Source organism: Papaver somniferum, chromosome 9 (assembly GCF_003573695.1).
Source record: "Papaver somniferum cultivar HN1 chromosome 9, ASM357369v1, whole genome shotgun sequence".
NCBI lineage: Eukaryota > Viridiplantae > Streptophyta > Magnoliopsida > Ranunculales > Papaveraceae > Papaver > Papaver somniferum.
The window spans coordinates 921,097-945,940 of NC_039366.1; the positions used below are offsets into that span (position 1 = coordinate 921,097).

At 38.3% G+C, this 24,844-nt stretch overlaps 2 protein-coding genes across 6 annotated transcripts; one reads left to right on the forward strand and one right to left on the reverse strand.

Annotated features, from left to right (window-relative positions):
- Positions 1–2,857: 2,857 nt before the first annotated feature.
- Positions 2,858–5,791, reverse strand: LOC113311021 (wall-associated receptor kinase-like 1). The gene is made up of 3 exons (XM_026559864.1): positions 4,565–5,791; positions 4,268–4,471; positions 2,858–4,173 (listed from the first exon to the last, which is right to left on the reverse strand). Exons 1-3 carry the CDS (start codon positions 5,598–5,600, stop codon positions 3,095–3,097), a joined length of 2,319 nt encoding a protein of 772 aa, XP_026415649.1. The 5' UTR covers positions 5,601–5,791; the 3' UTR covers positions 2,858–3,094.
- An 11,655-nt stretch (positions 5,792–17,446) lies between these two features.
- Positions 17,447–22,516, forward strand: LOC113310725 (putative wall-associated receptor kinase-like 16). Of its 5 annotated transcripts, none has more exons than XM_026559488.1 (6): positions 17,447–17,636; positions 18,042–18,220; positions 18,399–20,448; positions 20,686–20,917; positions 21,011–21,184; positions 21,299–22,516. In XM_026559488.1, exons 3-6 carry the CDS (start codon positions 19,870–19,872, stop codon positions 22,432–22,434), a joined length of 2,121 nt encoding a protein of 706 aa, XP_026415273.1. In that variant the 5' UTR covers positions 17,447–17,636; positions 18,042–18,220; positions 18,399–19,869; the 3' UTR covers positions 22,435–22,516. The 5 variants fall into 5 exon arrangements, with proteins under 5 accessions (XP_026415273.1, XP_026415270.1, XP_026415272.1 ...); XM_026559485.1 differs by having other exon boundaries at positions 18,399–18,503; positions 19,779–20,917; XM_026559487.1 differs by having other exon boundaries at positions 18,399–18,503; positions 19,979–20,917.
- The last annotated feature ends 2,328 nt before the right edge of the window (positions 22,517–24,844 follow it).

The window sequence follows — 24,844 nt, forward strand, 5'->3', positions numbered from 1 at the left end:
CAAAACGAAAATCAAAAAACTCAATTTCATCCAGTTCTTCATAATCATGAACCAGATGGAAAATAAGAACAAACCCTAAATAAAAGGGGAAATAACTAATAAGGGCAAGCATACACGAAGGAAGAAATCATTACTGTTTGTAATAACGAACAGGGGCAATCATACACACATCTATATATATGTTCTTCATCACAAACACATATAGCAACAACAGAAAACGAATATATTTTTCATCAAAAGATAATCAAACACAGCAAAACCACTTACCTATAAACAAAAAATCAAGCAGAAAGCCTCGACGAACAGCAGCAGCAGCAGAAAGCCTCGACGAACAACAGCAGCAGTAGAAAGCGTCGAGGAACAACAGCAGCAGCAGCAGCAGAAAGCTTTGAGGAACAAAAAACAGCAGCAGCAGAAAACTTCGAGGAGCAACAGTAGCAGCAACAACAATTAATAACAAGGATACAAAAGCAGAGAACAAAAAAGAAAAATTCTGAGGAAAGAGAAGGAATGAAATTTATGATTAGAGAATTTTCACATTCCTTCTCATATATATATGCAAAGAGAAATAAAAACGCCCCACTACCCAAGAAGAAGTTATTGCAAATAGTGGGGAGTGTGCCCTAAAATCTAGAAAAATAATAAAGAGAAGATGAAAAGAGTAATACGTTTTTCCACTACCCAAGAAGAAGTTATTGCAAATAGTGGAGAACGTGCCCTAAAATCTAGGAAAATAATAAAGAGAAGATGAAAAGAGAGTAACACGTTTTTTCCTCCCACTTCGACTAACCACCCAGTAGGAGGAAAAGGGGCAAATTGTAGGTACACATTTCATCTTCCCCCACGTGTCCACAAAGACACACGTGGAGGACATGCGAGCTAAGAGCAATGATTGTAGTTGATGAGACGAGGAAGAGTATTAGGACTCTGAGTCAAGGATTCGACATAACCAATTCATCCCCTCAGGCGCAGCTTATTTACTATATTGTCATGAGTCTGCGCACATTATTTGTAAACACTCACATGATAATGATCTTTGTGTTCACAAAGGCTATTGATCGAAATTCGCCTAGGGCTGTATAAAGTGAAAGAACAATCACCTTGGAGGCGCCGCCGCACGAGAAAGAGAAAGAGAGAGCAGGAATGACGATGAGAGCAGTTATGAGGAAGATATCTCCTAGTCACATTGGATTTCTAGAAGGTAGACAATTGATTCCTCATTACTTAGGAAGACTGGGTTCGAGCATCGTGACGGAGAAAGAGGATTATTAACAGAATATGTTCTTGAAACTCAAACGTTCAAGGATTATAAACTCTGTAGGTCCTATGAGAAGAAAGGAGCTCCACCACCTACTTTGCAGTTAATGGAATTGGATGGACGTGTGGGTATATTGAAACGCAAATCGGATTATGAAGCCTCTATAAATGTACTTTACAAATTAGGAAAGATGCCGGCTGATGATAACGCAGAATATTACAGCTGGAGTGAAGACGAGGATAAAGACGAGATTATCACATTACCTTGTGCCTGGACTGCTGGTAAGTATATTTCTATTGAAGCTCTTACAGAACAAAGGAGTTTGTAAGGTTTCCAATTTTGCATGAACGCGAAAGGATAATGCAATTGTGAGAAGTGTTGTGTTCAATATTGACCTAGTAGTTTACAAAAACAGTGCAAGTGAAATACTTGTCCAGATGGGTTTTAGCCGGTTTGGACCACTAGTTAAATTATATGCACGCCCAGTCCGGTGTTCATAAGGTATATTATTCCAAGTTTTAGTACTTTTTTCCTTCTCTTTTACTTATTGGCTTTTCGGTGTTTACAATTGAGCTCTTTCCGAGAGACTTAGAACGTCCACAATGGACGACTAAACCCAAATATAATGTCCAGTGGATAGGCGCAGTGGGACACCATCGATCAAAATTTGATCAAAGACTAAAATTCAGACCAAATTTGGTCGGCGACCAAGACCAAATCCAAATATAGTCGGGCGTTTATATAGTCTACGCCCCATAACCAGGCGGATGTATAGTCCACGTCCCACCCCAGGCGGACGTATAGTCCACGCCCCACACCAGGCGAACGTATAATGCACGCCCGTCTTTTTTTTTTTTTTTTTTGTGTGGGGCGGGCTTAATACCTCCGCCCCACTCTTTACAAACTTCAAATGCATGGGGCGGGCATAATACCTCCGCCCCACTTTTTTTCTTTCTTTTTTTTTTTTTTCTACACCGGGCGAACGTATACTCCCCGCCCCACACCAGGCGTTGGTATATTCTACGCCCCACACCAGGCGTTGGTATAATGTCCGTCTGACCAAATTTAGTTTTTTCACCGTAGGGTCACACACCAGATTAAACTCAAAATTTGGTCTTTTTTTTCCTCTTTGGTCTTTGGTTATACTCGCACCACTACAGTTGCTCTTTGAAGGCGGTTTTAGGTTAGTGGTTGAACCGGCTCCAAATTATTAATTTATTATCTTATTTTGACTATTTATTTTTGATCGAAATATTTTTGGATGACAACGAGTTTCAAACTCAGTTCATTAGTACATCAAATTGGTAATAACGAAAAAACAATTTCTGTCGAATGATTTTGCACTTCAGCAAATTTAGAAAGCTTTTTTGTATCATGTTTTGACTGTTTCAAGAATGCATCGGTGACCCAACAAAAAACCAGCACTATACGTACCGACTGTGATCATGCACATGCTATGTCATATGTGCTGCACGCGACATATTGGAATGTTTAAGATGTCACTTTTATAACCTTAAGAAATGAAATCAAGTTTTAGCAAAATTCACAAAACCAAAAACCTATTCCACGACATGAAACATCAATATCCGAAGAAGATGAAAAAATGAGTTGGAAATTGGATTAAAAGTGAGGAAAGCAAAATAATTTCAAATTTTGTAGCTTAAGCATGCAATCATGTCGATATTGTTAAAAGTCCATCGGACGTTTTTACCCTTGAATTTTACAAGAATTTGATGACGCACGTTGAAGTTATTCAAATGATTTTTTGCGTCATTCTCATCTCCCAAATTAAGAAACAAACTATGGGCCTTCTCTTTATTTGCATCATTTCACGACCTATTGGTACAAGGAATCTGTTGAAAGTTTCTCATGCAACTCACCCAAACAGTGTGATACTTCCTTCATAGTTGGCCGTTTCTTACCATTCAATTTCAAGCATCTTTTGGCAAGTTTAGCCACAACCAAAACATCATCTCCATCACCTTCATTAAGAACTCGAGAGTCCAATATCTCAAACAAACGATTTTGTTTCATTGATTTCACAAGATATAAAGCTAAGCTCTTCTCCTCTTCCTTTCTGAGTATAGAAACTGCTTTTTCTCCTGTTAAGAGCTCCACAAGAACTACGCCAAAGCTATAGACATCACTCTTATCTGTAAACTGGCTTGAATGGAAGTATTCTGGATCTAAGTAACCGAAGGTTCCTTGCACTACTGTGGTTAGATGGGTTTTGTCTACGGGTATCGATCTAGAAAGACCAAAATCAGCAACCTTAGCCTTGTATTTCTCATCCAGGAGAATGTTGGTGGATTTGATATCCCTGTGAAAGATTGGCATATGGGCATCTGAATGTAGATATCCTAGTGCTCCTGCAATCTCAGATGCGATCCTAACACGAACCTTCCATGATAGCAACGATCCGCCATCTTCTTGCGCTGCGTGGAGATGGGATGAGAGGGTTCCATTAGAGACAAACTCATAGACCAGCAAAGGGACCTCGGTTTCTAAACAACAACCTAACAGCTTAACTATGTTCCTGTGATTTATTTGCGAAAGAATAACAACTTCGTTGATGAACTGATCGACTTGGGTTTCATCCGCTAGTTTAGATTTCTTAATTGCTACTATTTCACCATCCGGTAGCATGCCTTTATAAACGGTACCCTGGCCACCTTTGCCAATGATTCTACTCGGGTTGAAGTTGTCTGTAATGTTCCTTAATTCTTCAATTACAAATATTCTGCCTGCCTTTTCAACTCTACCATCATTTGAAGTGATCTTTTGCTTTAATAACAACCCACCATTTTTCTCAAAGTGCCTCTGCTTGAGCGTCCTTTGCTTTCTCTTCTCAAATCCTCTGTATAACCAATAGCCAATTCCAAGCAGAAGTACTATGACTATGGTTACTCCAATACCTGCAGATAATTTTGAAGGATGGGTTACACGTATGCATGTCATATTCAATTTCACTTTACATGTGTTGCATAAGAAATTGTATAAAATTCATACCTGATGATGCAATTACAAAGATACGAAGTCTTCGTTTATTTTTTTGATCAGCTAGAAATCTTTCTTTGCGGGGTCGACAATAATTTCCAAGCTCGTGGGTTTCTAATGTTTTATCTGGTGGACACCTACAGTAATAGCTTCCCTGCGTATTGATGCAAATAACTCCTTTTCCGCACTTACGTGTTTCTTTACATTCATCAACATCTGTGTAAACATAACATTCTTCAATTGGAAAAACAACTATATATCCAAGTAGGCCTTTTAGGCATGAATTTGTACAGAGAAAAGAAAATGCACCTTGGCACCCCCGGGGAAGGTAAGGATTTCCTTCATAGCCTTTTGAACATTTGCACCGATAACCAGGGCCATTAGGAGACTCAAGGCAGTAAGAATTTCTTCCACAAGCATACGAACTAGAATTTCTCTGAGCTTCTTTGCATGTGGTAGCGTCAATTATCGCCCAGTCCAAGATCACTGGTACGAAGGATTCGTACTTCAGGTAGATCTGCAAATTGAGTAAATCCCGTACCCCGAGAAACTCCTGGTTAATCAGAACGGCCAGAACACATGGACTAGTGATACCATTCGAGTTGGTTTTGTTTAAGGTACCAGCATATGGATTAGTGAAACCAGTAGAATTAGTTGTCTTTTTCTTTGAAAAAATAGAAGAAGAATCAGGGACGATTCCCGTTGTTTGTATGGAGTAAGATGTAAGTCCCTTGGGAATTTCTGTCTTGCAACAGCCATCACCAGCACAGCTAATTGCTGGTATTTTCGTGGACCTGTCACAACTAGACTTACACCCCCTGCCTTTTGAGTTCAAGCTTGTGTTATTATCAATTCTACTAATCGTTTCAGCCGGACCAGTTTGCGGTTTGATGTAACCATAAACGTTGCAACCAAACACTGTTAACTTATTGAGAGTGTTAGAAACAGGGAACGGTACGCGATAAAAATTAGTAGTGTTACAAGTGAGGGGTGCTACCATATTGATCTGAATATAGTCTAGCGTGATTTTTGAGACTTCATACCTATCTGGCGATGTATTCAATGAAGCGACTGGATTTCGCGTTCTGTAAGACTTTGCACATGTGATCTTGTAACTGATATCTCTGTAACAATTACTGGTATCCATTCCGAACGGATATGGAATAATCACGTCGCCACATCTATCTCTGCAACCGTCTTTAGCCATCTTAGTGCGAATACTTGTCTCCTTCATAGTTACCGATAATCTTGCTGCTACATTTGCTTCTAATGCATAGAGCAGTACCATTAGCAATCCTAATAAAAAGATCTTTAGATGTGGAATAACAGATGATAGTGAAGGCATTTAGTGATCGATCTATTAGTAAGTGAATCTCAATTTGTTCAAGAGATTTGGATTTGGTTGTGAAAAAATTCCAATAATGTCTCTTAAAAATTATGAATCTGATGAAGCCAAAATGAAAGCAGAGAGTCATTGACGACCACATATGAAAAAGGGCACCAATAATTCAAGCAAATTTACTGTAAGCAGCCATAGACTTAAGTTGACTATTGACAAAGTAAAGAAAGAGTAGTGCTGCTCAAAAAGTAAGCAGTTATTACTGACAAAGTCATTATAGAAGAGCTTGAAGGAGACAGTGAAGAAAGAGCTTTGCTAGACACACCGATAATAAGCAACCAGCTGGATGGCACGGACATAGTGAAGCCCTCTGTGTATTGGGGTAGGGGTGGGCAGAACTGGGTCCCACCTCTTCTCTCACACCTGCCCTCGGCGGTATTTTTTCTTCGGTTCATCTATGGTTCATCTATACTTTCGGGTGAAGAAATGGATGATTCTGAGTTTGAGAGGCAATTAAAATACTTGTACTATGAAGACAAGATCTCCAAAAGAAAGGAAAGAGAAATCAAAAGAAAAGATTGAGAATGGGAATCATCACAGTAGGAGGATTGGATATGCAGGATATAATATCACAAAATTTAAAACATTACCCAAAAAACTACTCAATCAATTGTTCGCATAATAATATGCTTACACACAAACAATCTCAACCACACACAATACCTTTTCTTTAGATTTGTTTTTTTGGTTTTTTTTTATTTTTATTTTGTCGAGTGATTGTTTAAGTAAGTTGAAAGGATAGGAAGAATATTTAATAGGAGAGCTTTAGTGTTGTCCTAGTTAACAGTAAAGAAAAGCAAGGTTGCTAATGGGGGGACCGGAATTAGCAGGGGTAGTGTTTGAGTGATCTGACGGCTAGGATCGGGTATAACTCTTTTATCATATGAAACGGTATCCCTGCTAATTTCGGTCCCCATTAGCAGTCATGAAAAAAAAGGTATGGTGTGTGGTTGAGATTCTTTGTGTGTAAGCATATCATTATGTGAATAATTGATTGAGTAGTTTTTTGCAGTCAGGCTGGTGGGTAATATTTTAAATTTTGTGGTTGTGTGCATTTTTTGTTTTTAAAGAAAACTTAGGCAAAGCCTAAGGATGTTGATTCATAAAAGTGCTAGTGGTGTCATTGTTTAGACAAACATCTGACCCACTGTTAAGGTTCTTACAAGCAATAGCCAAGTTTAAGGCTTGTTGATTTTGGGTTCTATGAAGAAGTTTCAGACCCATTAAAACAAAAGTTACAGGTTTAATACTTAATGTGATTTCAGCATTCAAAAATAGCTTTTCCTTGTGATAGTTCCTGCCCAATCTTCCTTTGATGGCTTTGATGTAGAGAGCATTGAAATGTTCCAGAATGTCATTGGTTTCAGACTGTATTTCTATATTCATGTGCTGCTTTTCCTCAGCCCATCCAAAAGCTAGTTCTGCTTCTCTTGTGGCTCCTTCTGCTCCCCAGTGGCCTGTGTGTCCTCTGCTATCAACATAGTTGCTTGCGAAATCAGTAACAGTTAGTGTTGAGAAAAACAGATAACTGTTAGGATCATGTATAGTGCAGATTCTGATTATAAAACCATAATTCTGCTTTTGCTGAGGGATCCCAACAGGAATTCCAGTTTCTACTCTTTGAGAGCTAGTATCAGAGATATGCCCCTGAGTATTCAAGACACGGTGAGGCAAATTATGAATCCTGTTATAGTCACATAAGTGTTGTTGAATGCTAAGAGAGGTTTTCTTGGAGTTGGGTGTGATGTCTTGGAAAACTAGATCACACCTAGCCTTCCATATAAACCAGCAAGTAGTAGCATAGGTTCTAGAATTTTCACTGTTGCTTGAATGTTGAAACTAGGCATTGAACTAGTCCATGAAAGGTGTTTGATGGTCAAACAGACCATGATTTTTACCAAGCATATTCTGCCAAACATCAGTAGCAGCTAGGAAATTGAGAAACATATGTGTCATTGTAAATCCTCCCCACTTTTGCATATTTTGCATATGGGATCAATATAGGGAAGAATGCTTACAGTTTGAGCATTAGTTGAGAGGATTTCATGAGTACATTTCCAGAAGAAGATTTTGATTGCAGGAGCCACTTCCAAATTCCATATAGATCCCCAGTTTCTTGTAGCGGGGTCATTTCTGTAGAGGTTCTCTATTTTGGCTTTGTACAAAGCTTTAACAGAGAATTTGCCTGTGTTGTTGAGGTTCCATTGCATGTTGTCCTCTTCCCTTGGGTGAATATCAAGAACAGTGATGGCTTGAACAATATCAGGACTAAAAATTTGTTGAATAAGCTGAATGTTCCATTCCCTTTGATCTGTCATTAAGTGAGATAGAAGTTGAATATCATTGGAGAAGTTTGCAGGTTTTGTTAGCTTCTAAGTTGAATTAGGTATCCATATATCCTCCCAGATTTTTATTTTGTTGTCACTGCATATTCTTCAGAAACAATGTTGCTGAATGTTCTGGATACCTTCAAGAACCCCTTTCCATATCCAAGAATCTCCATCTTTAACTTTGGTGTCCATATTTAACACATTTCTTCCTATTAAGTATTTAGCATCCATCAGTTGGAACCATAAAGAGTCCTTATCATGTTCTAATCTCCATCTTATTTTTGTTATCATGGAGCTATTGAATAGTTCCATATTCATGAATCCTAATCCACCCAGATCCTTAGGTTTGCATATAGCTGTCCAATATTTAGGATAGTAACCAGTGGGGTTTTCCAAAATTTTCCCCCAGAAGAAGTCCCTTTATAACTTGTTCATATCTTGACAAGTTTGCTTTGGTATTCTGAAATAGTTCATTTGGTAAATACTGGGTGTTAAAGTGACAGATTTTATTAAGACCTCTCCTCCAGCTGGGTTTAAGGGAGTATTCTTCCAACTTGAGAGTCTCATCTTCATCTTATCCACTCCTGGTCTGAAAGATTGAATCTTGCTTTTATGAGTAAATAGAGGAGAACCTTTTTTTCTCAAGAAACTACCCATGGCAAAGGCACACTGGGTAGCGAATTTTATTAAAATCAAGAAAAAAGAAGAGGGGGACTAGGCCTTACCTCCAACAAGACAAGAAGAAGAAGAAAAGAAAACAAACACAGGCCTAGCAACTACATATTACGAAATCTATACAACGGAAGAATAGAATTATCAATGAGCGCCTTCCTTCTAATGATCTCTGGAGGTTCATTCCACCAACAAGACTCACCCATGGCTCCACGTTTCTCCAAGATATCAGCCACCGAATTGTCCTCACGATAAATGTGAGTATAAAACACTTGAGTTGAAGCCAGGAATCTTAAACAATTCTTCCAATGCGTAGAAAGCTTTCAAGGTACCAAATCAGGATTCTTCAAAGCTTGTAAGAAAAAAGTAGAATCACACTCCAACCAAAGCTTACGTATACCTTTTGTGCAGGATAACCTGATCGCATGAATTGCACCCCACAATTCAGCGTGAACTGAGTTATTGACCCATAGATTTTGCGCAAGACATCCTTTGATGAGTCCATGAGAATCACGAAAAACCACCCCACAACCAGATGGACCAGGGTTTCCAAAGGAGCAACCGTCGATGTTAGCTTTAAACCAGCCAGGGGCCGGAGGCTGCCATTTCATCAAAATAGCTTTGCAGAAGACCATACAATCATCAGCAAAGAGAAGATGGTTTATTGATGGAGCATTCTTGCAAATTTTAACTCTAGAGATAATGCCCAATTCTTCAGCATGAGATAAGGTTCTAGAAAGGGCTTCCATACAGAAGAGAAAAAGGTATGGAGATAGGGGATCCCCTTGTCTGAGCCCTCTTGAGGGGTTGAATAAGATATCTGGAGCACCATTTATTAGAACAGTTGTTGATGTAGTGGAGATGCATTGCATGATCTTGTTGCACCGGTCAGAGTTGAAGCCTATTTTTGACATAATGGTATGAAGAAAATTCCAGTCAAATCTATCAAAGGATTTTGCCATATCAATCTTGATCCCCATGCTTCCTTTATTGCCTTTGATACCTCTTCTGGTTCTCATAGAGTGAATAATTTCATGTGCAATAGCTATGTTGTCAGCAATTTGTCTTCCAGGTATGAAGGCAGATTGATAGGGAGAAATGATTTTGTTTAGGTATGGTTTCATTCTTTGAGCTAACAGTTTGGATATGATTTTGTAGGTGGTGTTACAGAGGCTAATAGGTCTGAAATGACCAGGACAAGATGGGTTATCAATTTTGGGTATAAGGGATATGAAAGTGGAGTTCATTTCTCTGAGAATGTGCCCAGATATAAAAAAATACTGGACCATTTTAACCAAGTCTTCTCCCACAATATCCCAATTGGTTTGAAAGAAATTTGGTGGAAATCCATTTGGGCCTAGATCTTTATCTTTGGCCATACTGAAAAGGATTGCCTTGACCTCATGATTTTCAGGAATTCTGTTGAGATTATTATTGTCAGAATTGGTTATAGAAGTAGGATGATGTTGATGATTTCATAATTCATAGCAGGTGTTTCAGTAGTGGCCATCTTGGTAAAGTGGTTGGTGAAGCATTGCTTTATTTCTTGATAGTCCTCAATCCAGTTTCCAGCACTATCTTGTATAGATTCTATCCTATTTCTTCTTATTCTGCATTTTGTAGCTCTCTGGAAGTAATTAGTATTCTTGTCCCCTAATTTGATGAACTGGTCTCTGCTTTTGGTTTTCTAGAATTTTTCTTCAATGTCTTGCCAATCTCTGAGAACTTGCATTACAGCTTTTATAGCTTCACTTCTATCATGTTTGAAGTAGTTTCCTTGTAACTAATTTAGATGTTGTTTACTTTCTTCAATATTGGTTTTGGTATTGCCATACACTTATTTTTTCCAGACTTTTAGTTTCATCTTAATATCTTTGAGCTTTCTGGCTATGAGGAAAGCACTACAACCTGACAAATTTCTCTGCCAGCATTCAACAATGATATCCTTACAATCCTTATGGTATAACCAAGGACAAAAGAATTTGAAAGGAATTTTACCAGTGCACCAAGAAGGATTAGTGTTAAGAAAGATAGGGTGATGATATGAACCAATATCTAGAAGATTAGTGATAATAGAGTTTGGATATATGAGAAGCCAGGACTCAGTGACAAGACCTCTATCCAATCTCTGCTCAGTGAGAGAAGAACCACTTCTCTTATTAGACCAAGTGAAAGGGAAGCTTGTACTGCCTAAATCATTTAAATCCAAATCAATGATTTTGTTACTAAAGAGATTAGCTTCAACACTGTTCAGAGGTTGTGTACTGTACTTTTCAGTATCATGCAGAATAAAATTGAAATCTCCAATGACCAACCAAGGAAGGGAGTGTTTGAGAGCTGTGTACTCCAAGTTTTTCCAAGAAGAAATTTTACTTTTAGTGTCATATGGGATCCCATAGTAACCAGTAAAAATCCAAGGAGGGTCACTAATAGGCTTGATTATAGCATTGATATGGTTAACGGAGTGATCCAGAATCTCAACATCTAGACTGTTCTTCCATATCATTACTAGGCCTCCAGCTGTACCACTAGACCCTCCAGGATTAACATGCCAATAGTTCTGAATGTTAAGTTGTTGCATAGTTTTGGTAAGTTTTTCATGCTTCTGTTTGGTTTCAGAGATAAAACAGATGTCAGGGTTGAGTTTATTCAACATGTCATTAAGGTATTTTTTGGCTTGTTTTTCCCCTAGTCCTTGGCAGTTCCGGGCTATTGAAGTGAACAACTGCCAGAAATAGGATACAGAGGGATATTTTGAGGTAGGCCTTCTAACTAAGGGATGATAGAAAAATTTCATGCAACAATACAAAAGGTTGTAATAGTGGTGCTTGCAATTATGATTTAAAGAAGAGATGGTAAAGAGATATACCTCAGATCTTGGTGTGGAGGTGCCAGAATCACCATTATCCATTTGGGGAATACTTGAGTCCAGTGGTTCAGCATAGTTGTCAGGATAGTCCTTGAGTCTTTTGGTGTTATCAGCTTCATTAGTTTTCATAAAGACTTCAGAAGGTTTTGATTGTTTCCTCTTAGGCATAATCTTAAGCTTGCCAGTTCCATAAGTAATATCAGGGTCAGTTGGAGTCGTGGTTGTTTCCGAAAAGACATGAATTGTCTTCCTAGCTTTCCAAGCCTTCTTTTTGAGCTTAGCATTTTCAGCATCCATCTTATCTTTGATTTGGGACAGGGTTGGTAAAGATTGAGGGGGAACAGCTGGGAAAATACTAGTTGGATCTAGATCTGGAGAGGTATTAATGTTAGGTGAAGAAGAGTGTTTAGCTCTAGCTGCTTCCTTGAGATTAATCTTTGAATGTTGATTCTTGTAGTTGATAGAGATTTTCTTGTAGAGATCAAGTTTCATGTTTCTGATTTGGCAAGAAACGACATCAGGGTGGGGTGAGTTAGGATCAACTGTAGATAAAGCTCCAAGAGTGAGGTGTTTGGAGGATGAGGGAGAAAACTTAGCAATAGCCTTCTCTAGCTCTTTTTTCTTAGCATTTCTCATTTTGATTTCAAAGTTTGCTGCAGCATCAGCATCAGTGTATCCTCTATGAATGAGGTTCCTCCCTTCTTGAACAGTTTTTTGGTAAGCAGTTTGGGGTGGTGGTAATGGTTGTGGAGTTGGCAGGTTTTTATAGTTGGTGTAGTGAGATTTTGAGGGTGTTGGTGGAATGGGTCAAGGAGGAGAAGGGTGATCTAGTGTTCTACAGACTTTGCAGAATCTAACGCCATTGAGAGCATAAGAAAATTCAATCCAATGAGAAACAATTGGTGTTTCATAGGCTTCAATTCCAAACTTTAAATGTCTAGTAACATCAATGGTGAGATTAACTTCTAAGTTTTTCTCAAATATGTCTCTCCCATAAGGTTTCTTAGCAGTTTGGTAGACTCCAACAGGTTGCAGAATGTTGTGGATGTCTGGTATGATATGATTTGGGATTCTTTTGATGAGGAGCCATATCATAACCTTGGTGAATTTTTCTTCATGAATTAAATCTGGGCCTCCCTCTGGGACTCCAACCAAAACTATAAGCTTATCAAATACTCCTCTAGTTCCTCAATTCCTAAGAGTTTGATAGTCTTTTTCATAAGTGAGACTGAGGATATAGTAGTTCCTTCTCCTGTTCCAAATATCCAGTTAAACTCTGCCATTGAACTCCCAGTTGTTGTTGATGAAGTTGTTGACTCTGGATGTTTCAAAACAAATATTGCTACAAAGCTTTCCAATGAAACACCATTTCCAGTCTAGAGCTTGTTTTGTTCTGATATTTTTAGGATATAAGAAGATCTTGGGGCAAAGATCTTCTTCAGGCATGTTGAGGGTTTTGTTCATCTGAGCAACAAGGTTTTCAATGGATGGAGGTGAGGAGTTTGAAGAGGATGTCGTTTGTGGAGAGATAATGAGAGAATAAAAAAGGAACCTCCAGAAAATATATTGACCACTGTGTAATGTGGAGAGATATAACCAGCAATAATGATGAAGGGAATCAATGTAGGCTTTAATTTGAAGAGGATTCTTCATCTTGTCAGCAAGGCATGCGCTTTGTAGGTATCTAGTTAGTTTTTAGGTTGTCCTTATTCTAAATCTAAATGGTTTAGATGGGTATTGGTCAATAAATGGGGTAAGGCCATTGCAGTGTTTAAAATTTGGTTGGATTGTTGTTTCTTCTCTAGGCACTGGAGAATGTAACTTGATTTGTGGAAGATGTTGTTGGTGATGATGGATAATGGGATCTGGCTCGGATTTCTGCACAAATAAGGCGTTAAATTACTAACTAATTTGTTGAGAATTTTACATTGACCTTCCCGTTGGGGGTAGAAGCTAGTGACTTCAATGACTTCAGAATGTCTGGTAGTATTATCCGTGCTCCAAAGAGAGATACTATAATCCAAATAGGTGATAGTGATGTGACTAACTTTAATTTGAAAATTTGGCACGGGCTGGTTGTGTTTCTTGTCATTATAGTGTGAGATGATCCTGACTGGGTCCTTGTACTTGCAGTTGGGGCAGACTGAGAGAGAGTTGTTGACTCTGGCCAATAAGATTAAGAGTATAGTTTTCCAAAGCCTAGTCATAACGAGCCGAAACAGAGAAGCCTTATTCGGCCTAAAGAAATTAGTGCGGCTTGTTGGTAGAAAATTTAGCTTGGCTTGGTTTATTTTGTTTTTTTGCTTGAGCTTGTACTCATGAAAGTCATCCACACTTAGCATCTCAAAGTACAGTGAAGCAAGCAAACCAATCGCACGTGCTCTCTTTTCATAAAGGATGCAATCCAGACTAGCAAATCTCACGAGCTCGCTAATCAGGTTCGACATACTAGTTTTTGAATATTTAGTGGTAGTAGAACTCAAGATAAGAGGAAGAATTTTTACCCTTTCCTCGAGATTCACCTTTACCTTATTACTGATTATGATTTGTGGATTTCCCAGGGTAAGTAATGTTGTCATCCACCAGACGATAGTTGGCCCCTTCGAATGTGATTCAGCTTGCATCTGAATGGAAGGGTGCTTTTGAGTCAGATTATATAATTGGTCCAGCCCAGTCTGATAATCATCTATAGTCGGGTCGAACTTCATGGGTATTCTCCATGGACTATTACTCATGATCTGATCCATTGGTGTGGTCAAAATTTTCTTGCCAAGTGTTTGTTGCAGCTTCGCATGGACCAATGGTAGATCTTTGCTGGTACTAGGCCAAAGTGTGAGGCTTATAGGCATAATTATGCGCATCAAGTTGCAAGACCCATCTTTATAGCTTGGAATATGGGTGCCACCTTGGGGAATTGACGGTTGAGATTGAACAACTGTTGCTCTTCCCAGCCCAAATAAAACCGCAGAGAGGGTAATTACTTTTAGTTTCTCATTCAGTTTTCCTTGAAAAAATTCAGTTAACACTGCAATTTCCTCCTGTCTAAAATATATCCCAGAAAAATATTCTCTTTGAATCTTCAAATTATGAAAGGTGATCAGGTACCCCAAGATGCTAATCAGGGAGAGCCAAAAAGAGTCCGAGTCAGTAAGCCTTCGCAACAGGTTTGTTTTTCTGAGTTTCAATCTCGTTTTGAGTATGATTTGTGTTTTAAGGCTTATGAGGCTAGAATGGGTGATGAATTTGAGAAAAATTGGATGTTTGGTATGAAATTTTTGTAGGGTGGTACTGCCAGGGTGTGTGAAGGTTTTATTGGAATAAATGAGAATCAGTTGCACTACCATTCTGATGCGGATCTTGTCAACATAGGAACTGGAGATGAGGGGAATGTGCATGCAGTTTTCGAGGGTGGTAATCAACAACAGAGTATCGATCAAGGACGAATAGAGAATGGACAGCTTGTGGGCGTTAAGGATGGTTGGGTTCTGTTTGCTCTTCATCCCACTCAAGGCCGACGAGTGGTGAAAGAAGGGATTGTACTGGTGGGTGATGAGAGAATTGTATGTGGGGGTTCCCGACAAGGATTCTTTGCAGCCCCAATTCCTGACGACGTCAAAGCTCAGATTCGCATTAATTATACTCGTCCTCCTACTCCTGACAAGGTACTCTTCCCTAACCTATTCGTGCTTGGTCCAACACTTAGGCAGATGGCTAAGGATGTGGCAGAGGTAGCCCAAGCATGAATTGGCGAAGTAACTCATCCGCACGAAGTACTAGAAGACGATATTTTGATACCAGGGGTTGATACAAGGGTTGTGGGGCATATATATAGAGCTGCTAAAGCCAATGCAATGCGTGGAAGATACCTCAACCTCCTGAGATGCCAGCTGACGGAACTTTGCCACATGGAGCTGATGCAAATGCTGTAGCGCAGGTGTATAGAGCTGCAGTGGCTAGAGCTATCAAGGATACTGCCAGTGCATCTGGAGATGCAAGAAATGACTAGCCAGGTAGGCTTCAAAAAGCTGCTCAGAGAGATGTGAGGAGTAATAGACAAACAAACAGTTTTATTTTTTGGTTGGTACCATGCTACAGAAATGCAGAACAAAGTGGTGTTGTGTTTTAGATTTGTTTTTTTTGTGGTTAGTTCAATGTGCATGTGATAATTTTTAGTGCTTGAAATAATTATGCAATGCGGCTCAATCATAGTTAGATAGGTGTAATAGAAATATAAAGTGGGAGGGTCTCCTGAGCATTACATTGGTCCAGATTATATAAAGGGCTAGAAATAGGTGCAGATCTCGTATGAATTGCAATAGATATGCTTGTAAAGAATTTTAGAGAGAATAGCACGATGAAAAGGGAATGGTGAGTCAAAATCTTACCTCCAGACAGTGAAGTCAAACTTGTAGATTGATTAATACCAGCAGGCGACCCAGGATATTGGTTTGCAGGAATCCAGCAGTTGACCCATGAAACATAGCAGCCTAGGAACCTCAGAGCTAGAGAGTGAAATAGATGTATAAAATAACCAAGAGAATCCTTGTATTCCAATGTTGAATCAGAATAGAAATTAGGCATCAGAGAGGTAGGAAGACCAACTTAAAGAACTAAGGGGTCAGCTCTTCCCAGTAGATTAGTCAAGACTAGAGTAGCTTGAAGAGATCTGAAATAGAGTTTATATATGCCGTGCTCAAGTTTGTCAAAGTAGATACCAGTCTTGCATAGAGCTTCAAATAGAAGGAAGTTACCAGGGTAGGCATTGATCTTCAATTTCAACTTGGAACCTTTGAGATTGGATTTAAGGTTAGAGAAATTGGAGCACTACATGGAATCAGGTTCTAGGATACCATAGTTGGTGATTTGAGGGACATAGCTAATAACAATAAAGATTTGGATTTCTGATGTGATACCTGTGATGTAGATGATGAATGTGTTGTATGTGATGAATGTATTGTCTGTGAGGTATGTGATTTCAGTGAAGTTTGGGATGATTTTGAATTCAGAACTTGAATCCATCTTCTCAGTTCCATTCCTTGAGTAAGAACTGTGATTTTGGTTGATGCAATTGCATTGACAGTGATTCTGGTGAGTATTTGTTGTCATTTATGGAACTCTGGTTACAACATCCGGCGAAAACTAGCCGTTGAGGGAAGCAAACAAGGAAAAAACGGGAGGTGAAACGGAGAAAGGAGGGAAATCAGGTAAGGAGAGAGGAGAGAAGGCAGAGCTCATTTTGATGAATGAGAATAAAATAACCCTTTTGTTGTTCACATGTTCATAGGCAAAATGCATTATCTTTGGTTGTGTGCATTTAAATGCACGTATAATGGAAGTTTTGTGGAGATGCTATCCACTAAGGTGGATAGGTGCTTGGTAAAAGCAAAATGCATATTCTGAGTTAAATTAATCAGTTTTTTTATTTATTCAAAACTAGTCATAAAAATTCAAGGTGACCAAATTTATGGTACAAAAATCCCGCTCAAATGTTGGGATTCATTAAAATTCCATCTTAAACTAAATTATACAAAAACCCTAAAATTTTAAAAATTTGATACAAAAATCCCAAATTCAAAATTGGTTTCATCAAATTTTATGATGAAACCAAAAATTGGTTTCGTCAAATTCTGTGAGGTTTAGTCAAATTTTATGATGAAACCAAATTTTAGTTTCATCAAAATTTTGTTTTTTGGAGTTTTTGTATTACTTTTGTTTTGGCGGGTTTTTTGTGGATATTGACTCCTTTGGGATTATAACTTGCGGGCCGTTATTTATTTATTTATTTATTTATTTTATCAAAATGGTAACTACCAATGGTGTCGGCATGAGTGACCTTCAAGTGGCTAAAATACCCTTCATTTATTTACTAACCTACAGTATTCTCTTCAAATATACAGTAATCGTCGGATTGAACTTTGACATCCAGTAATCGTCGGATTGAACTTTGACATCTCTGTATTTGCTGTTTCTCAACAGATTTCAGAGCTTATGTTTTGATTAATTTAACTCAGAACATGCTCATTGAAGATTGTTTTCCATACATTGGTAAGAATTATTTGCAAGCCCTAATTGAAATCTGGATTCACGTTTGCTTACCGAGTTCTTCGAAAGGTATTGCGTGTGTTTTTCTTTCTTTCTGAATGGTTATCTACTAAACTCCATTTTAGATTAAGTAGTACAGTTGGTGAAGATCCAGTCAAGTAATTACTAGTGGTGGTGGTACAGACGTACAGTGTAGGTAAAAATGTAGTCAAGTTCACCTCGAGAATCCATAAGTTTGTGAACATTGCCTGCTTGTGTAAATGCCTGAGAGAATATTTATGTTGTCATAGTGTACTGTTGGCATCATATCAATCTTACCGTATATGTGCGATTTTGGAATTTGTTAGTATCAATCTTACCGTATATTTGCCATTTTGGAAGTTGTTAGGATGTTGCGATTAATTGCAAATTGATACCTTGTCTTATCTCAATTCTTAGGGAATAGTGATCAATTTGGTTAATTGTTGTTTACAGGTAGCAAGAGACAAGCTTACCTTGGAAAACTGTGAAATGCTTGTGGTTTTGGGTATCCAGAATTGAGAATAAAACATAGATTGGCATGAAAGAGAAACAAAGTGGTGGTGATAAGAAATAATGCAGTCTGTCTGGAGATAGATTTAACAAATTATAAGCAAACGAAACAAGTTTCTATGGTAATTCAAAGTAGTTAATGGTTAGAGAAAACAAACTGCATTGCATGTTTTGTCCTTATTCGTGTATTCTGTCTGAACATAGATTTAACAAGGGCTTGTGTTATTGTGTTGACCTAAGAAATTATGGTGTTCATTTGCACCTACGTATTCTTTACACTTTTTGGGTTCTTTGTTGCAGATTTTGGCAGGTGGATTTGAGGGAATACAAAATTGATAAAAGCTTAGCAAGAGAGGTTTTGCCTTCTTCGGTTAATACAGGACTCTTGGTCTGACTGTTGTTGAGGTATATGCATCTATGTATTTCACTTACTTTCATTAATGTCAATTGCAGTGATTCTGAGTGACATTCCTCTTGATTGTTAGTCTGTTGGGAGTTAAGAATTTTTTGTGCCTTGCCATTGATATTTTTAATCAATGAAATCCTCTGGTGCTATTCAGAGATTAGGTAGTCATTTTGTTTGTCCACTCTTTTAACAGAGGTTTATGCGTGGAACTTAGATAGATTAAAAGACAGTTTTAACTCCGTCTCATATTCAAACATCTCATAGACGCATATTCATATTAGGGTACATATGCTGATTGTATTTGATAAATTACATAAAACTCTAGCTTTCTTCTTATAAGTCGACACAAAGTTGTTCAGGGAATGCAGTAGATAACAAAGTTTCTATATGCCATTTAAATATAGCCAACAATCAAAAAGGGACTGGATGATAACTCCATGATTGTTTGGATCGTTGAACATTAAGTTCCAAGCAGCAGGCTCATACCGCGTGAAATTCCACTAGTATAAACTGTGAGAAGAGAGTAAGTAATATTGGCCAGAACTGCATTTCATAATAGGTTCATACCTCTTTTCTGGCGGAGAGGAGCCAATTCCTATGTCGTGGCAATAGGCCTTCTGTTTAACCCAATAAAGAGCCACTCTTGGGTGTAGATATTTACCTGCTACAGCATATATACCTTTGGCCTGTATGGTTGTGTGAATGAACAATTTCTGCAGGATAATTTTGCACTTCAGCTACTTTTTTTTTTGTATCATATTTTCATGTTTTGATTGTTTGATGTATGATAATGCTTCAGTGGCCCACTGAAGAGCCAGCATGACACCAAGTGAGATCACGACCAGCAGATGTTGTGTGCAGATGTTGTGTGCCAGACACGCCTCATCTAATTGGAATATTTAAAAATGCCACCCTTTAGTTGGTCCTTGCAGCATTTCAATTAGTATTTTAATTGCTTTCCTGAATTCTTAGTCATTGCTTTCTCTTTCAGGTTTTTTTTTAATTCTAATCAATGACCAAGTCTTTCTTGATAAAGTCCAGTAATAAATAATATTAAAATCAATTGCTGGCATCATGCATATATAACCTGGCAGCAAAAGTCATCATTGATCAGGTCTTTCCGTTGATACTTCATTGTTAAGCATTTCATTCGTGGACTTCCATCACTTTCTGCAATAGTTGGTATCCAGTAGTTAAGTTTTGTGAAAACTTATAGACATAGTAAAACAATAAAAATGTGGAAAATTAAGGCATTTGAAATGTTTATTTGACAGTGGGTCTTACCATTTAACAAGTGAGATCTTCAACAATTCTCTACTTCTTCCTATCCATTTAAGGTTTGGAGTTGACCAACTAATTGTTATTATGGAGCAAATGCCTTCATTATTATCTGTGCGCAGTCTGCTGCTTCTTTTATTTGTACTTTTAATGGTTTTCTGTGCAACTAGTAAAGCACTAGCACTGGTATCATTAGAAGCAGGTGTATCAGCAATAAGAAAGGTACAAGCAGCATCAGCACCAACAAGAATGATAAATAATAGTACCAGTACTGCTAGCATAGCGAAGCCAGGTTGCAGAGATAGGTGTGGGAATGTAAGTATACCATATCCATTCGGAATGGATAGCGGTAATTGTTATCTCAGCACTGGTTTTAAGATATATTGCGATTCCTCTTACAATCCTCCAGTTGCTTTTCTGATGTCAGGGCATGCTGATCGTCTCTATGAAATCTTAGAGCTCACCCAAGATTATGTTCGTATTAATATATTGGCACCTGCCATATGTGACCTTGATAATACTACTAGTATCACCTCAAAGTTGGTTGATCCTTTGACTAACTCAACAGCACCAAACTTCTTTGGAACACCCTTCACCATTTCCAATACTCTCAATAAGTTTACAGTCCTTGGTTGCAATATCTTCGGTGTCATCTCACCACTACAGGTTAGTATATTCGGTGATGGATCAAATTTCACAAGCATAGGGTGTGCAACCCGTTGTGTATTCAATGAGTCCATAGATATCCCATCTCCTTGTCTAGGTAATGGTTGTTGTAAGGTATCAATTCCTGATAGACTTTCAAATTTCATTATAAGGATAGAGAAAATAAGCTCTGGTGCTAAAGTTATAAATCCCTTTTTCTCGAGGGGTCCATGCGTCCATGCTTTTCTTGTTGAGCAGGAGTATAAGGTCGATGATATAATTTTGGCTGAGGACGACACGTCTGTACCTGTGATCTTAGACTGGGCGATAACAGATGGCTTTCTTACATGTCAGCAAGCTCAATCAAATCTCAGTCAGTATGCTTGTGGCAGAAATACTGATTGCCTTGAGTCTTACAATAGTCCGGGTTATCGCTGCAAGTGTTTAAAAGGCTATGGAGGAAATCCTTACCTTCCTGGTGGATGTCAAGGTACATAATTTCTATTCAACCCTATTGATAAACAGTAATGGAAAATGAAATATACACCACCCTCGCTGAATGTTTCCTGTACTTTTTACGCAGATATTGATGAATGCGAAGAACTAAACAAGTGCGGTAAAGGGGTTAATTGCTTGAATACACCAGGCAGCTATAACTGTGTTTGTTCACCTGGTAAACTATTGGTAACCAATGAACTGGGACTCCAGTGTATGCCTAACAAACGAAACCTTCTGATCGTTATGGGTGTACCATTGGGTATGTATGCAATTCCTTTGTCATGGTGATTTAAGTAATACGTTTTAAATAGAAGCAGACTTTTCTTACTAGGATGCTGAATACTAGAGGTGTAACCCATGGTCTGATGTACAGGTATTGGTGTAAGCGTAATTGTTTTAGTTTTGCTTGGAATAAGCTATTGGTTATACAATGGATTTCAGAAGAGAAAGCAAGATAAATTGAAGCAGAACCATTTTGCGAGAAATGGTGGGTTGTTGTTAAAGCAAAAGGTCCACTCAAGTGATGGTAGAGTTGAAAAGGCAGCAAAAATCTTTGAAACTGAAGAGCTAGAGAAGGCGACAAATAACTTCAACCCAAGTAGAATCATTGGCAAAGGTGGCCATGGTACTGTTTATAAAGGCATGTTACCGGGTGGTGAAATAGTAGCCATTAAGAAATCTAGACTAGTGGATGAAACTCAAGTTGATCAGTTCATCAATGAAGTCGTTATTCTCTCACAAATCAACCACAGACACATTGTGAAATTATTAGGTTGCTGTTTGGAAACTCAGGTTCCCTTGTTGGTTTATGAGTTTATATCTAACGGAACACTGGCATACCATCTTCGTGTAGAGGAGGGAGATAATGCATCACTTTCATGGAAGGATCGCGTAAGGATTGCATCTGAGATAGCTGGAGCACTTGCATACTTACACTTGGATGCTTCTGCGCCAATCTTTCACAGGGACATAAAATCTGACAACATACTCTTGGATGAGAACTACAAGGCAAAAGTCTCAGACTTTGGAATTTCTAGATCGATACCTGTAGATAAAACCCACTTAACCACTCTCGTGAAAGGGACCTTTGGTTACTTAGACCCTGAATACTTCCATTCAAGCCAATTCACTGACAAAAGTGATGTCTACAGCTTTGGAATGGTTCTTGCGGAGCTCTTAACGGGAGAAAGGGCAATTTCTCAAATCAGACACGAAGAAGAGGAGAGTTTGGCATTTTATCTTATAAATTCAATGAAAGAAAGTCGCTTGTTTGGGATATTAGATTCCAGAGTTCGTAATGAAGCCGTCGAAGATGATGTTATGGTTGTTGCAGAACTAGCAAAACGATGCTTGAAATATGTTGGAAAGAAAAGGCCAGACATGAAAGAAGTGGCTCTTTCTTTGAGCTGGCTGCATGAGAAACTTTCAAGAGATGGAATATTGAAGCTGCAAGAGACAGAAGCCAATTCAGACAATGGTTCAGTACTGATTTACCCCTTCTTGGATTGATAAATATTTTATACACCTCTGCTTGCTTGTCCTTAACATTATTACACTGTATTTCATTCCAATAAACTGATGCATTTATACACCTCTGCTTGCTTGTTGAATCCCCAGCCCAGCTCCGTTTTATCTGCTCTATTGAATAAACTGATGCATTACTGCAGTACTACGTTTGAGGGGGGCTAGGCTTACTGTAGGAGCACTTTGTGTCAGCCTATGACATGTTCATAGTGCACCAATAATATGCTGCCATATTTTAATATTTTCCTGGTCGTTATGACTGCCTGGAGCCTGGAGATCGATGTGGTTAATCTGTCAGTGTTGGAGAGGTGACTTGCTTTGGCTGTTATGATTATTCTTCTAACTCGATTTTTCTGTTGTAGTCAGATTCAGTTGTATCGAGTGAAATGTCCTTATCTTTTCCAAGCCCATACAGGAACAGATGCGTTTTTGGTTTTATTAAAAGAAGAAAAAATGAAAACAATTACCAACTCCCAGTACTTGTACGCCAAACAATTTTATTTGCATTTTCTTGACCGTCAATTGAATTCAAAATTGTAATAGTTTGAAACACTTGAGAGTAACAGAGATTCTCATCTGTGCTCTTTATCCCTCCCCACTCAACCAAATCGCAAAAAACAATTATTTTTCTCCCACAACCTACGACTAAACTCCACCAAATTAAACGATCTCTTGATCAAACAATTTTGTACTCGTAGCCAAATTCTTCATGTTTACATTTTTGGTCGATCTTCATAAAATGACAAAAAAACACAAAGGAAAGCAACCAAAACGGTTGTTTATCTTGAAAATATGCATGTGCAGAGTTGGAAAACCCGAGGTGTATGCTATATCTTCTACTGTTCTACCCTCATAACTCATAAGTCAGTAGAAGCCCCCTGGGTCGGTGGACTATCTTTTATTCGAACGATTTTTTGGGGCCATGATTTTTTTTGGGATCATGATTTTATTTTGGGTAAAGACATTAGAAATAAATCTAGGTCACCCCTTATTAGTACCTAAATGACTCTCCTGGTTAATTTTGGGTGATGATTAGCTAGTGTTAATAATAGTTAGTGTAATGATTAGTGAGATGATTAAGTTAAAGATAATTAGTGAGATTAAAAAATCAGATGAGTTTTTTTTTAAAGAAGTAGAATTATTGAGAGAGTCAAGTTAGAGAAGATGAAGAAGGAAAACATGCAAAACGATGGATTTTACCAACCACAACCGGAGGAAGGGTATTTGGGTACCCAGGTATGCAGATAATGTTGGTTGAATTGCTCCAAACTTTCATAAAAATGAAATTTTTTATATAAATTTGGGCCAGTTCAGTTAACCATATGTCAACAACATGTAACCGAACACATCTGAAAGTGTAGTTCGGTTACCGTATGTCAAGAACATGTAACCGAACACACCTGAAAGTGTAGTTCGGTTACGTTTTCCAAACACGCAGGTTACCGAACTCGCTCGTTAATGGAGGTTTTGGTCGTACAGTGCAATGTTCGGTTACCTAGGATAAAATGGTAGGTAACCGAACTTTGAACTTGACAATTTATTTGAGTACATCTTGTGTGTTCGGTTAGTTCGCAAACTTCAACGCAATCAAGTTCCCAACCGAACTTCTGGTTAAAAGTAACCTAGTGTTAGAAGTTCGGTTGGTTCGCAAATTTCAACATATTTTGCGAATCAACCGAACTGGGCTTATAGGTAGAGTTCGGTTACAAAGAAATCATTGGGAAGGTGGTCTAATAAGACCATGGTGAGAGGAGGTGGTGGTGGTGGGAGGTGGTGGTGAGAGGAGGTGGTGGTTATATATATATATATATAGAAGTGGTTATTGTGTTGGTTTTAAATTAAATTAGGTTAATGATAGGTTAGTCATTTCAATGTTCTAGGACACCCCTTATAACTATAGGGAAGGTGGTCTAATAAGACCATGGTCCCAAAAAAACCGTGGTCCCTAAAAAAAAAATCATTCTTTTATTCTTTGCGACTAAATCTTGTCGGACATTTCCATTAAGCCCACTAGTAGAGCCCAGTCATATACCAAGAACAATATCAGGCATTTCCTTTCAACTAATTATTAAGCCCCCTCATAACCCAGTCTATTAATCTCGTCAAGCCGAACTTTTGTTTTTCCCTACAAAAACGGTTACAATTTTATTGGAAAAGAAGGGGTATTATATATGAACCCCTATGAGCCATGATTACCAAGATTCATGTTCAGTGGTAATTTTATGTTACTGTTACGGTTACTTTCCAATGTGTAACTTGTTGGAAAATAGGGTTGAAAAAACAAATAAATGAATGATGTACCCTTCACTTTAAGGATCTTTCAATTCTTTTAGACAACAGGTCACTTGAATTACGCCTTCAAAACTCAATGAAGCTAGCCCTAGCACCATAATCG

Excerpts from the sequence above, each read along its gene's own strand:
- LOC113310725 (XM_026559485.1), top strand. The coding sequence starts at position 19,870 with ATGGAGCAAATGCCTTCATTATTATCTGTGCGCAGTCTGCTGCTTCTT. Across the intron at positions 20,918-21,010 it reads CCTTCCTGGTGGATGTCAAG|ATATTGATGAATGCGAAGAA; the intron begins GTACATAATTTC and ends CTTTTTACGCAG. Across the intron at positions 21,185-21,298 it reads CGTTATGGGTGTACCATTGG|GTATTGGTGTAAGCGTAATT; the intron begins GTATGTATGCAA and ends TCTGATGTACAG.
- LOC113311021 (XM_026559864.1), bottom strand. The coding sequence starts at position 5,600 with ATGCCTTCACTATCATCTGTTATTCCACATCTAAAGATCTTTTTATTA. Across the intron at positions 4,472-4,564 it reads CCTTCCCCGGGGGTGCCAAG|ATGTTGATGAATGTAAAGAA; the intron begins GTGCATTTTCTT and ends ATGTTTACACAG. Across the intron at positions 4,174-4,267 it reads CTTTGTAATTGCATCATCAG|GTATTGGAGTAACCATAGTC; the intron begins GTATGAATTTTA and ends AATTATCTGCAG.